Source organism: Hyaena hyaena, unplaced genomic scaffold, assembly GCF_003009895.1.
Source record: "Hyaena hyaena isolate Hyena2069 unplaced genomic scaffold, ASM300989v1 scaffold_483, whole genome shotgun sequence".
In the NCBI taxonomy this organism is placed as follows: Eukaryota; Metazoa; Chordata; class Mammalia; order Carnivora; family Hyaenidae; genus Hyaena; species Hyaena hyaena.
Window position 1 is genome coordinate 860,648 of NW_024081117.1, and position 14,993 is coordinate 875,640.

The 14,993-nt window shown below is 36.9% G+C and overlaps 1 protein-coding gene across 2 annotated transcripts in view; it reads right to left on the reverse strand.

Annotated features, from left to right (window-relative positions):
• Positions 1 to 14,993, reverse strand: part of COG3 (component of oligomeric golgi complex 3) — a 64,761-nt gene that overhangs the window by 47,687 nt on the left and 2,081 nt on the right. For both annotated transcript variants that reach the window (XR_005532122.1, XM_039254370.1), the window contains exons 2-8: positions 8,752 to 8,898; positions 7,192 to 7,253; positions 5,797 to 5,962; positions 5,078 to 5,152; positions 3,766 to 3,858; positions 2,676 to 2,801; positions 1,310 to 1,390 (exon numbers count right to left, since the gene is read on the reverse strand). Coding sequence is in view for 1 of the 2 variants with exons in the window: in XM_039254370.1 (XP_039110301.1) it covers positions 1,310 to 1,390; positions 2,676 to 2,801; positions 3,766 to 3,858; positions 5,078 to 5,152; positions 5,797 to 5,962; positions 7,192 to 7,253; positions 8,752 to 8,898 (750 nt within the window). In the remaining variant the exon portion in view is untranslated. The remainder of the gene's footprint in view (positions 1 to 1,309; positions 1,391 to 2,675; positions 2,802 to 3,765; positions 3,859 to 5,077; positions 5,153 to 5,796; positions 5,963 to 7,191; positions 7,254 to 8,751; positions 8,899 to 14,993) is intronic.

The window sequence follows — 14,993 nt, forward strand, 5'->3', positions numbered from 1 at the left end:
ATTTCTTTTCTAATCAAATCTTTACCATTGGTATTTGACTACTAAGCAAAAGCAACCAATCGGGCACAATCTAAACTTCATACCATCAATGAACCATGCTTCTCCTGTATCTTCTGTAAACAAGCCCAAGTTTCTCTTATTTCAAAAAACACAAAACTCCTTTCAACTAACCCTCGGAGGGAAACAAGGAAGGGATTGAATCAGTAAGCAAAAGTAGACTACTCTTTCTACTATCTTCACAATGAGTAGGAAAAAGATGCATGTACCAGCTCCAGTCAGCTGTTTCTTGGATATGTTTTTAAATATGTAAATATTGACACACAGATCTACTTTCCACACCTCCATTTCTAATCACTCCATGAAGATAAATATTTAGTGCATAAGTACCAGCCACTGTGCTAAGGAGAGTAAACAAGGCACCTGTTCCCAACCTCAAGAATATACTCCCAACACCTTAATCAACCCCTATTTCTCATGGACAGGTGCAAAGTCTTCCTTGTCGACCAGGCCTCCCTGTCTCAAATCTTTCATCATTCTTCAAATAGCATCCTTAAGCTAAAGAAATGGCAAATCTGACCAAATCATTCTCCTGCTGAAGATATTTCACTAAGGGAGCCTGGGTGGCTCAGTCGGTCAAGCGTCTGACTTCAGCTCAGGTCATGATCTCACAGTCCATGAGTTTGAGGCCCAAATCATGCTCTGTACTGACAGTGCAGAGCCTGCTTGAGATTCTCTCTCTCTCTCCATCTCTCTTTGCCCTTCCCCTACTTGCACACATGCATGTGCTCTCTCTCTCCCTAAATAAACTTTAAAAAAACAAAATGCTTCACTAGCTCTCCACTTTTCCTGAATTAGCATGACATGTGATACCCGTTGTGAAATGATATCTGCCATCTTTCCTATCTCTTTTCCCCATTACATGTCACTAATGTCCTGTGTTCTGATCACAAGTTACAAGCAGCTCTCCCAAAATACGTATCTCTACAACCACCCCTATACATGCTGTTTTCTCTGCATAAAGTATCCTTATCAATCCCCACAAGCCCACTATAAATCTGTGCCTTTTAACATCAAATATCACTTTCATCTAGAAACCTTCCCTGAGCACCATATGAAGAGCTAACTGTTTCCTGTTCTGTGCTCTCAAGGCCCCTCTAAGGTACACTGCTGTTATGTGGAAAGACAGTGCCTACCTGTCATTTGTGTTCATTTTCCTGGTATAAGCAAAAGGCCTAACATACAGTAGAGCTTCAAAAGGGCTGGCTAAATAAACTTCATAGCAATATTCCATTTATGTCAATAGACTTACTCTGACTTTGGGAGCAGCAGCTCGAAATTTCACATAAAATAATGTGAAGGCATTGTCTGCATTGGGTACAGATGCAGGATCCTAAAGAGACGTGGGAAAGGGTAGGGAAGGAAGATAATTAGCAAACAAATAATTATTCAGAAAACATGACACCAACCATTTTAAATGGCTGCTACTTGGCCTATATACCAACCAAAAACTTACAGAGAAAAATCTCAAAGAGAAATTAAATATCAGTAATATAGGTACAAATGAGAAATACTTAGGTGGAACTGTCATCTCCTTCCTCTTTATAATTAAAATTTATCCTACGTTGCATGAATTTTGGTGGTAAACAGACCTAAATTCAGATTCATACTCAGACACTTACTGACAGCAGTACAGTGGCCAAATTTCTGGACCTCTCTTAAGATTCACTGTATCCATTAAATGCAGATAACATGTACTCATAAAGGTTTTATGCAGCTCAATAGTAAAGCACTAGTTACTGGTACATTGTAAGTACTAGTACCAATTAGGTATTAATTTCCTAAACTTATTAAAAATTTTACAAAACAGAAAAAATCATATGGTCTGGCCTTCATGTCAGTAAAGAACAATATGAACAGCAAAATGCAACCCAAAAATCAGAGGCTTTGGACTGAAAGTTCAAGAAGATATTTCATGTTCTTTGAAAAGCAAGCTTAAAAAATAAAATGCATAATCTTTATGATTTTATTTTCTTATATGTTCAATGACCATCTTAGCTAGCTCCAGTCTTAATTTTTTCTAACCTAGCACTCTGCTCATTTTCCACCTAGCATCTACTATGATCTGTAATTGATTAATTTGTTTCCTTCTTTGCTGATTATTTCTTCTGAATTATCCATGAGGACAGGGATCTTGCTGGCTCCTTCTCACTATTGTACAGTTCCCAGTAAAATGTCAACCACTGAGAAGGCACTCAATAAAAATACATTGGCTAAACACAGAAAATTAAATTATCTACCATATGTAAAGAAAAAAATTCAAAGTATCCATCATATGTAATCCTATCACTAAGAACAAGTTTTATCATTTTGGTGTATTTCCTTCCAATATTTCATGAAGATAAGAAAATATGTTAAGTGACAAATAGCTTCAATCTTATTATTTACTCTATAATAATGAGAACTTTTCACACTATTAAATATTCTTTGAAAATAAGATTCTGATGGACAGATATAATACAGCCAAGTTTTTTTCTATTCTGAATAAAACTGTGATGCATAGTCTTATTTAACAAAAAATTAAAAAAAAAAAGTTTCTGGAGTTAGTAAGTACTAATCTTAGATTATGGACGATAAACGAGTAACAAAAGAAAAACAGGCCTCGCCAGTTAACTCACCCTTTTCAATAACTGATTGGTGAGGTTCTGTAGCGTGTTCACAGTGTATGTCTTCATGAGGTGCAAAGCTTTAGAAAGACACTGCTTAAACTTCAGCAAATATACAGGATAATCTTTAAAATTTGGCTATAAAGGAAAGGAAAAGATTTACCAAGAGGAAACAAACACTGGCACAGCCGACTATGAAAACAAACCTGTCCTTTAAATAAAGATATATGTAACGTTCAAAAGGTCTTAAATAGATTGTAAGCTTGGCAAAGATGACTACAGGCTTTTGCCCCAATTCCCCTTCAACCAAAAGTTCCCTTTATGCCACTTCGCTTTTACGGAAAACCTACAATAGTACCGTTTTCTGTTAACCAAAAGAAATCCAAAGAGGATGTTCACTTTTATGAAATGATAACTGCTTCTTCGCTTTATGCCACTTTGGGTTACAAAAGGTTTCATAGGAACATTCTGCTTTCAGACAGTGGGGAAAACCTGTACAGCTATAAATCCTTGGGGGATAGAAAGAGGGTGATTAAATCAAAGGGCTTGTTCCTTTATTTCCTCACAAGTAACACTGCCTGTTTCCCAAGAAGTATCTAGAACAAGAGGAAGTCAAAAGCCTAAAAATCACCCATTCTTTTAGAGGGATATACCTCTGTTAGCCAGGACCCCTTTCCAGCAGCTGAAAGTACTTTTATTATATCACTACTGACAATCACTAAGAATTCACTACAGTTTTTCTTCAAGTATGTTACAGATACACTTTTTCCTTCAGAAGAAATAATTACTTTATAACGTAAAAAGTAATAGAATATGAATGTTAAGATTTCTTAAAAACATACAGAAGGAGGGCACCTGGATAGGTCAGTTGGTTAAGAGTCCAACTCTTGATTTTGGCTCAGGTCATGATCTCACAGTTTGTGAATTCAAATCCTGTGTTGGGCTCTATGCTGACAGCTCAGAGACTGTTTGGGATTCTCTCTCTCCCCCCATCTCTGCCCCTTTCCTGCTGTGTAGGCACACACGCGCGCACGCTCTCTCTCTCTCTCTCTCAAAATAAATAAATATACTTAAAAAAAAATACAGAAATACCACGACTTACATGAGAGGAGATATATGTTATACAATCATCTAACTTGGCCAGCATAGGTATAAATCCTTCACTATTAACAGACAACGTAGGAGAATTCAGTTTCTTTAAGAAAAAAAAATTTTAATTCACAAAAAATATACAGGCAGAACTTGAAAATTAAATACTAGAATTAGCATATTTCCCTTTAGGCTCTAACACAGTTATACTAATGTCTTTACATTTTAAAAATCACCAAAATATCCTCAAATATAGCCCATGTGTAATCATAAAGAAAGGACAAAAAGTAATACTGATTTAATTCATTTATTCCTAATGAGCTTTAAGGGTCTCTTCATAAATTACCAAATATTTACCTTACTACATTGTACAATGTTATATTAAATTAACACATCAAGTACCTTGACTTCTCATTTTCTAGTACTTTACAACATACACAAATTCCCTACTATCAAATACTGGCAATTTTTTCAAGGTTAAAGGAATCATTAGCAGTCATACTATGAAAGTAAAACAATATACAAGCAAAATATAAGTAATTGTTTAATAAATATATACAAATATAAACATAAATACAAGTAATAAATGTTTAATACTTAACATATAAAACTACACATTAAAACATATGAAACTATATAACATACATCTTTAAGATAAATATAAAAATGTAAATATAAGAAGTGTATGCAAAATACAGGTAAAACCAGCCAACTATTTTTTATCTTTGTAGCTTAGCAATGAACAATTTCCCCTCGCATTCCATTATTAACTGGTTACTTAGTTTCCTATCTCTGTAGTAAACCATAATAATTAGACTAACTTAATACTTTTAGTAATTTATATGTAGTAATTATGATTAATTTATGAGCCAGGAAGACATAGGAATGTAAATTACACAGCAGTCTTAATTGAGACTATTACTTTGGGATACAAGCATGCGTTATAAGAACTATACTCCAAGCTAAACATGAGATTAGTTTAAAAAATATTTTAATTACTAGTAGCACAACCACAGCAAGATTTAAAACTTAATATTTCCTTTCACAATCGTGACAGCTTACCAATAAGTCACTATAAGAGGTAATGGACAAAGGGATTTTAATAACAGTAATACAACTTTACAGAAACTATTTAAATCATATTTGAAAAAGTCTGAACTGGTAATGATACCTCCATTGGGTACAAGTAGGAATATCAATCTGTCAGCAAACTATTATGTTAAAATATCACTTAAGACAATTTATAAAGTTAGAAATTTATATCAGAAAAGAAAATACAAATAAAGTCGCTAATTTTACAAAAAGTACAAAAAAAAAATGCTTACTGTGTTAATAGTTTCCAATTCATTAAAATAGGAAAGCTTTTGTTGAATGTTTTCAGCCAGATCAACAAGTTCCGACTTGCATTTTTTAAAAGAAAAAAAGCAGTGTAAAAACTTAAGAATCAACTCTCCAGTCTCAAAAGTATATTGAATACATTTATACCAGACATATAAGTTTATTTTAGACATAAGATTTCAGACTCATGCTCAATGATTTCTGCAATCCTGGACAAATTAAGTGATGATTATTATAGCAACTTACATATCTTTTATAGAATAATAACTTCCTTTTAAAAACACACAAAATACACATAGAGAAAATTCAGATAAAGTAACTTACATGTTTTATCTTTAAACTGAAGTTTAAGTACAATCTAGATCAGTTCATCTTTTCATAAACCCCACCATTACTGTAATCACTTTGCTTGTTTGAAAAGTGTCAATAAAGAGTGGACAGAGCAAACTAATATATCCTCCTCACTCTGAAATTATACTGAGAATTAACTCAAAACACAGGAAAGCTTGCTTTGCCCCCTTCACGTAAGCTTATTTAGAATACAGACAGGCTGGCGGTGTAATAACGTGCATGCTTAGCACAAGGCCTCATACAGAGCAGAGTTCAATATATACTTGGAGAAATTAAAGCAATTAGAATTCTATTCATCTATTTTAAAATAAAGTATTAAATATAGTCACTAACCCCCTCCCCTCTTCCAAATTACCTGTTCTTTTAGGAGCTGTTCACAGGCTTCATGTAGGGTTCCTGTCTTATTGGACACAAACAGATACTGTTTCTGCAATGACTCCAGATGCTGAAGGGCACTGTTTACATCATTCAATATAGCATCACACTGCTCCTGAAACCCAGACAAGTAATCCCTCATCTGTCTAGAAAACAGAACCAAAAGGGGATTGGCAATAATATTTTCCCCCAATAAGCATGTCAATAAACAACAAAGTCTCATTTTTCCCCAAATGCTTAAATCTCAGGAGAAAAGTCGACCTACTGACTGAAGTTTATTATATTCAGAAATGTGCCAAAAATTATGTTAACACCTTTTCCAATACTTAAGAGGAAAAATCACTGAAACTACGAACAACAAAAGGAATCTGTCCTAAAGCCACAAGCTGGTTTTCCACATTTAAGGCAATAAACCACCAGCTCAACTTTCAAAGACTGGGACACCAGGGCCAACCCAAGGTACTAAGTAGGTCAATCTCTCAGGTCACTTACGTCTTTGAGAGGTGGTGTGATGTCATGGAAAGAATTTTGGACTTGGAATCAAAAGACCTGAATCACTGAGTCATATTAGGCAAGTCACTTAATATTTTCAGGCTTCAGTTTGCACATTTGTAAAATAGGAGTAATATACCTTTCCTCACATAAAAAGATTAACTGGAATCACACACCAAAGAACCTAACACATTGACTAGCAATAATAGTCATTTAATAAATGTTAAATAGTGCAATTATTCAATCCACAGTCCCTAAATCAGCTAGACACTATGCACAGCATTTCCCCTATGTTATCAATATATCCAAACAGAACAATATTGTCACACCCAATCTAGGTAGGCATCCCCAAAATCTCTTGGGTCACTACTTCTAAAGAAAAGTAACAAACATCTTAGAGTTCCTATAAAATTCCCACTTGAACTCAAACCTTTCTAGAGCTTTCTAAAAAACCAATATGTGCACCTCTCAACTTATTAGTTATGATATAACTATTTGTTTAAATCACACAACTTATCTCTAGCTCTCCTTAAAGAAAATGTTGCTGTTGGGAGTTTTCTTTGTATCTTAATTTCACTTAAAGATACAGATTATGAAATGCTACAGATGACTGTGATCTAAAAGTTAGGGGGCACCTGGGAGGCTCAGTCGCTTAAGCGTCCAACTTCAGCTCAGGTCATTATCTCGCAGTCCATGGGTTCCAGCCCAGCATTGGGGTCTATGCTGACACCTCAGAGCCTGGAGCCTGCTTCAGATTCTGTGTCTCCCTCTCTCTCTTACCCTCCCCCACTCATGCTTTGTCTCTCTCCATCTCTCAAAAATGAATAAACGTTAAAAAAATTTTTTTAAGTTAGGAGAGCCAACAAACTCAAGAACCACATACCTATATTTAGTTTCTTCATCCTGATCCATCTGAGTTTGCAGCTTTGCAAACCATGAGAAAAACTGGAAAAATAAAGCATATAATAATGTCAACAAAACTAAAACAGACCAAAGGAAAAGTGGCTACAGGCTAAATAGCAAGTCAAAAGGGCAGACACTACCTAAGTCTTATTGTTTGTGGTTCAGACATTAATAACTATTGTTAAGCCAGAAGACGATAATTTAATTCCATAGTCACTATCTACATGCTAGGAAAAGCAAGGGGATATTAAAAACATCGGCCATATCCAGAGTCAAACAGAGGTTAAGTATTAAAGGTACAATATATAAAAAATATATATTCTTTCCTAAGAAGCTAATGCCTATTTGCTACATTGCTAAATTTGAGTAGGTAACATAGGGCTTTGGGTAAATGTTAATATTATCTAATAAGGATTATAAAAATATAAACTCCGAAATAATATAACAGAGTGGCTTAAGAACATGGCCCTTTTGTATCAGCTAAACCTGGGTTTGAAATCTAGCCCTACCACCTATGTCATGAAAAATATCTATTATTAAAAAGAGGTGGAAGGGCACCTGGGTGGCTCAGTTTATTAAGCATCTAACTTTGGTTCAGGTCACGATTTCAAGATTCGTAAGTTCAAGCCCTGCATCGGGCTCCACTCTGAAAGGGCAGAGCCTGCTTGGGATTCTCTCTTTCTACATCTCTCTCCACCCCTCCCCCACTTGTGCTTTCTCTCTCTCTCTCAAAATAAATAAATAAAAAGAGGTGAAGATTGACCTTATACAAGCATGAAGGATAAAAATGTTTTATATCTTGATCAGAGTGGTAGTTAAACTTGTCAAAACTCATCAAACTATAAACTTAAAATGAAATGAAAACATTTTATTGTATGTAAATTATAACTCAATATATTAGTTCTTTTTTTAATTTTTTTAATGTTTATTCATTTTTGAGAGAGAGAGAGAGAGAGAGAGAGTACAAGTGGGGGTGGGGCACACACGCTAGGGGGACCCATTATGATAAGCAGACACTGGGGGAGGTCAAAAGTACATGAAACATTAAAACCTTAATTATTAGCTATCAATGTCCAAAGTTGGAATATCATATTTTTAGCTGTTGTACAAATATAATTGGGCAACAGGTTTATTTAAAACACTTACAGGGGCTCCTAGATGGCTCAGTCAGTTGAGCATCTGACTTCAGCTCAGGTCATAATCTTCACAATTTGGGAGTTTGAGACCCACACGGGGCTTACTGCTCTCAGTGCAGAACCCACTTCAGATATCCTCTGTCCCCCTCTCTCCCTGCCCCTCCCCTGCTCATTCTCTCATTCTCTCTCTCAAAAATAAATAAAACATTTTAAATAAATAAATATAAATATAAATATAAACACAAAACAACCAGAGCTAATACAAAATCAAGAATGTTCTAGAGAGACTGACGTTAACTATATTTTCAAAGGTTTAGAACTTTTAACTAAGACATTTTTTTATCAGCGCGGTCTTGAGATATTTAAAATAATTGAGCATTCTTAGAAACAACAATGCCATTCACCTGCTGTGCAGTTTCAATTCTTTCTTCTTCCATTTCTAAGGAAATGAAACCCTTCAAGAGAATGTCTTCTGTAGATTCAGGTATTACTGAAGGCTCTCCAGCAGGCAGTGACTGGGATGTTAAACTACACAAGTCTTCAAGCGGAAGCTTCAAAAAAAAAAAAAAAGAGCCACAAAGATATTTACATAACTTGAAAATTCTCTAAATTCATGATTGTTATTCCATCTCATTTGTTTTGAAAGAGAAAGGAAGGTTTTCTATTAAATCATTTGAGATTAGTAACTGCCATAGGATGGTAACACTTACAGCTATTAAATGCTAATCTCAAAATGTAAATGTGATACGGTTATCCGCACCGTTAGTAAAGTAGGATTTTTGAGTTGCCTTTCTAACACTGGCAGTCAGTCTGTGCTAATCAACACGCATTTACTTGACCCTCATGAACTGGCACTGAAGGCAAAAACCTGTATGCCGCTGAAAGCAGTTTGCCTTTCCCAGTATCTAATGAAAGAGCCTGGCCTCATTAATGCTCGCCAATAGAAAATAAATCACACCCAAGAACTATCAATCAACAAAAGAGACCTCCTTCTACCATTTCTACCACTGGCACACTTCACCCACACCTTCTTGATGGCAAATTTTGAAATTACAACTGAGGAGAAACCATTTCAGAGTTTCCCATTAGATTCAGAAGAGCCCACCTACAAGGCCTCATTTTGACACCATCAGACCCACGATACTTTCCAGTTCTCCACTATTACTAAAGATAGTTCAGGTGTTAATTTACCTATAGTCACACAGACATACTATTTTTAGACCTAAAATAAAGGAAGGGTGGATGCAGGATAAGGTAAAAGGGCCCAAATGTTTCAATTTCAGTGTTTACTCCTTAGGGCATAACATTTAAGGTCCATCTATAGAAAACTTTGACCCAGGGCCTTAAGAACCTGCCCCTGTTTTTCCAGATAGAAAAATTTCACCTGAAGATAGACTTTTATCTTCAAAGCTAAAAAAAGCTAGATGAACAAATGCACCATCACTAATTTAGAAATACAACCCTTTGGGGCACCTGGGTGGCTCAGTTGGTTGAGCATCCAACTTTGGCTCAGGTCATGATCTCAGTTTGTGGGTTTGAGCCCCACGTCAGGCTCACTGCTGTCAGCACACAGCCTGACTCTCTCTCTCTCTGCCTCTCCCTCCCCACCTCTCTCAAAATAAACATTAAAAAGTATACTACCTCAGGTAAACACTATTTTTAAAAAAAAATTAAGAAATACCTTTTAAAAATAGGCTTTAAAAGGATTTTTTAAATTTTATATAGAAAGAAAGAACATGCATGTGTGAATGGGGAAAGGGCAGAGAGCGAAGGACTGAGAGAGAGAGAGAGGGAAAGGAGAGAGAGAAAATGAATCTCAACCAGGCTCCATGCTCAGCATAGAGCCTGATGCAGGGTTCAATCCTAAAACCTTGGGATTGTGACCTGGGTCAAAATCAAGAGTCAGACACTCAACCGAGCCACCCAGACACACCCAAAACAGGCGTTTCTGTCCCGAGTTCAAGTGTGGCTCTACCTTCTAGCCTGGGGAAGAATGTTACAGTGCAGCCTGGTTTGAACACTGCTCCTGCTCACTTATAAGCTGTGTGACAATGGGCAAGTTACCTAATGCTTCTAATCCTCAATTTCTAATCTGTAAAATAGGAACTACAGTATCTGTAGCATGAAGCCTTTGGGGAAAAATGAAAATGCAGGTGTGGGAAAACAGGGTTCTTGAACTACTGGGAAGTTGCAGACAAAAACAAAAAACAAAAAATAAAGTTCGGCAATGTCCTCAATCTGCCTTCTACCCACAAATGACTCTGACTCAAGAGCCAGGAGGTCATGAGTATGTAAATACATCTTATTAAGGGTATCAGTTGTTCATGTAAACCCTTCCTGAATGGTGACATAATCTTTCAGTATAAAAGGAGCACGGCACAGTAAGAATTCAGTTTCTCAAATCCAGTGAGACTCTATCTTGAGTCCAAAGTGTCATCAGCAACTGTGTGCTGCCACCAGGGGTTCTGAAGGTAAAAGGGCCTAATTATTTCATTTCAATTCCAGTCTTTAGTGTGGAGGCAGAGGAAGCTGAGCTGAGTCACACTACTCCTGCCCTGGAACCATTCCTCTCGCCAACAACAAGCTGCCTCCTCGGAGGAAGAGGTAACCCTACCAGAGACAACACTCCATGGATTTAGCATAATGCTGCCATAGTAAACACTCAATAAATCTGAGCTACTGTCATTTGTCAGTTTATTATTATTCCTATTTAGGAGCAGCAACAGAGTCAGTAAATCTATAAATCAGAATCTATCGTGCTCTTGGGAAAAGAACAGTCCATAGGCTATCTTCTTTTCTTAATGTTTATTTATTTTGAGAAAAAAGAGAGAGCATGCATATGCATGCATGCAAGTGAGCGAGGGCCAAAGAGAGAGGGAGAGAAAGAATCCTAAGCAGGCTCCATGCTCAGTGTGGAGCCTGGCACAGAGCTCAATCTCACGACTGTGAGATCATGACCTGAGCCAAATTCAAGAGTCGAATACTCACCAACGGAGACACCCAGGTGCCCCCATATCTTTATAAAATCTTATTTCACTAGTAGTAAAATTTAATTCTATATGAACTGACTGTGACAAAATTCAAACATGTAATTCTATCACCAATGTTTACACAACACCTAAAGGTGAAGGGGGAAGGAGATGTGGATCAGGCTCAGATGAAAAACATACCACAACGCACAGGGAGACTGAGCTAAGGTAAAGAAAGCTGGACAGAGCGCTGCTGAAATGCACTCATCAGTACACTCAACACAGCTAAAGAATCAGTCAACTTGAAGACAGTCATAAAAATCACCCAACAGTAAAACATCAAGAGGAAACAGAGAAAATAAAAACCAAACGCAATATCCTAGAACAGTGAGATGATATCAAATTATCTAGTACATGTATAAATGGAATCCCAAAAGGAAAGAGAATAGGGTAGAAAAAAATGTTCAAAAAAGATAATAGTTGAAACATTTCCAATAAAAGATAGCAAACTACAGTTCTGAGAACCTCAGAGAATCCCAAGCAGAATCTCTCTCTCCTTCTCCAACACACACACACACACACACACACGTGTGTGCACACACACAAATGCACATGATATTCAATATTCAAATTCCTAAAAAATTCCTAAAAATAAAGTTAAAAAATATACTGGGAGACAGAGGAGAAAAGACATAGAAGAATGAATATAAGAATTAAAGATAAGAATTACAGCAGACTTCTCAGAAATTAAACAAATCTTTTAAGTGATAAAAGAAAAAAACTGTCAATCCAGAATTCTTTATCTAGTAGAGTATCTTTTTTAAATGAAAAGGACTGTTTAAACAAAGCTGAGAAAATGCATTTCCAACAGTCTTGTACCACAAGAAATGTTAAAGGCAGTTCTTCAAAAGCAGATGAAACATAATACCAGATGGAAAAAAGGGATCTTAAAAACAAACAAAACAAAAAATCAAAGCCTCTAGAAATAGTTAAAATAAAAGTAAATATGCTAATTTTTTAAAAAATTTTAATCACTCAGAAAGATAAATGTCAAAAGCAAAAATATATATCAGGGTGTCTGGGTGGCTCAGTTGGTTAAGCCATGACTTCTGATTTTGGCTCAGGTCATGATCTCGTGGTTTCTGAGTTGAAGCCCTGAGTTATGTCAGGCTCTGCACTGACAGCGCAGAAACTGCTTGGGATTCTCTCTCTCTCTCTCTCTCTCTCTCTCTCTCTCTTTCTCTCTCCCTCCCTCCCTCTCCCTCTCCCCTACTTGCACACTCTCTCTCAAAATAAATAAACTAAAAAAAAATTTATCTTCTAATTTACTTTACAAAACAAAATCATATGAAAACTGTAGATACTTGAGAAGGTAGTGTCAATAGTCAGATAAAATCTATAGTCTAGATGCTGTGAGTAAACATGATCATGTGAATATATGAAAAACATTCTATATGATTACTTCATGTACAAATACTACTTTTCAAGCATGAGGACTTTTAAATACCAGAAACAGAAAAAGGCTTCCTGTCCTGTTCCTTTGTTCTCACTAACACAAAACCATTTTCTCTAAAACCGAGCAAGAGAGAAGCCACATTAATTGAAACTACTTTTTTTTTAATGTTTATTTTTGAGAGAGAGCATGAGCGGGGGAGGGGCAGAGAGAGAGGAAGACACAGAATCCGAAGCAGGATCCAGGCTCTGAGCTGTCAGCACAGAGCCTGACGGGGGGGCCGAACTCATGAACCACAAGGTCATGACCTGAACCAAAGTCCCAAGCCAAGCTTAACCCACAGAGGCACTCAGGTGCCCCTGACTGCAACTACTTTAAGAAATAATCATTTTTAAAGAAACAAAACAAGTTACTTTTTAAAAGAGTACGAAAAAACGGCCCCATTGGGTACATTTGGTCAGCTGTCTTCTTTTCCTGAAGCACCTGGAACAGAATGGAAAATCAAGAAGGGGTGTGCTGGTGTCACAAACTTTCCTGTTCTGACCTTTCATTCACTCCTGCCTCTCCTGGCCAGCTGAGTCAGTAGAGTATAGACTCTGGATCTCAGAGCCGTGAGTTCGAGCTCCAGCTCCACGTTGGGTGTAGAGATTACTTTAAAATAAATAAATAAACAAACAAGCAAACTGACTCTCACTCAGTAACTCATTCACTCCTGAGTCCTCTGGCACACTACACTGTGCTGACTTCCAGATGGGTCTTCACCATCAGAGTGAGAAGAGCACAAATACAGGTACCTAATCAGCAGTCCTAGAGAGCTATTGTAGAGTGTATACAAATGGTACATTAACATATTAAATAGCAATTACAATAAACAATCAACCTTGCCTGACCAGCTAAGCAGGTCCAGGTAAAAAACAAATACCCCTTTCTCTCCCAAACTTGATTTCTTGCACAGTTCCGGGTTGGAGAAAATCACTTTCATAATCTAAACAATTCATTCCCTAAACGAAACCTGATGTTACTTTCTCTGTGTGAAGCAAATCATTGAAGATGTATAGATGGAATCGCAGAACCATCTGCAAGGCACTTAACCTCTTCTTTTCTTACCTTTGGTCTGAGTGACACCTATGCTCAGATCACAAGATTCTAATCTACGCTTTCAGGCTATCAGTCATGTGGGGGGAAAGCATATGAATAATACAGTGCTTGCAGCTCACTTGCCATGTGCACTTTACATACATGATTTCACCAAATTCTCACAACCCCACCATCAGACAGTAAGTGTATTATAATCCGCATTTTATAAAGAAAACAGGCTCAGAGAAGTTAAATATACTAAGAACACACAGCCTTTAGGAAAACAAGTCATAATACATTTCAGGGTTAGCTATTGTAGCATGTATCAAGAACTACTAAATTCAGCAGAAAGAAAAAGGCCCTCACTACTTAAAAGAAAATTAATCTTGGCTACAAGAAACCAGTCTACATAATATTCTACTTCAAATTCTTTTATCTAACACCAAAAACCAAGATATAACTTCCTTCCAAAATATGACTAGTTCCTCTTCATAAAAGAGACATCTTATTTTCTAAAGAAGTTAATAGCTTTATGCTATTTACTGAAGCATCAGCTGGCCTTTTGCTATTCAACTAACTTGCTCAGCGCCAGCTGTTCAGGAAGTAATTTATCTTGTGAAAACTGTGAAACACTACAGAAAATCCTTTACAGACACGCTGTTTGGACAAAATAAAAATTGAGCCATTCTTTTTCAGCACCTGTGTCAAGAGTGGGAAAAGACAGGGGCACCTGGGTAGCTCAGTCGGTTGCAGAACCGACTTTTAATCTTGGTTCATGTCATGATTTCACGGTCCGGTTTGTGAGATGGAGCCGTGTATTGGGTTTCGTGCTGACACTGCGAGGAGCCTGCTTGGGATTGTCTCTCCCTCTCTCTCCGCCCCCCCCCATGCCCCTCTCTCTTTCCCAGTGCCCCTCCCCCACTTGTGCTCACACTCTCTTTAAATAAACATAAAAAAAAAAGAGTGGTGACAGATAAAAGAATTCCGTTCCAGTCTTCCCTCCCCACATATAAATACTTTTAGTAAAGGGAAACAAGGGCTATAGATAGCTGAAAAACAATGATCCCCCTGACAGATTCCCCGGACAGGAAAATAAAGGCCATTTCATTCCCACAGAAATCCATCCAATACCTACACTGCATATACC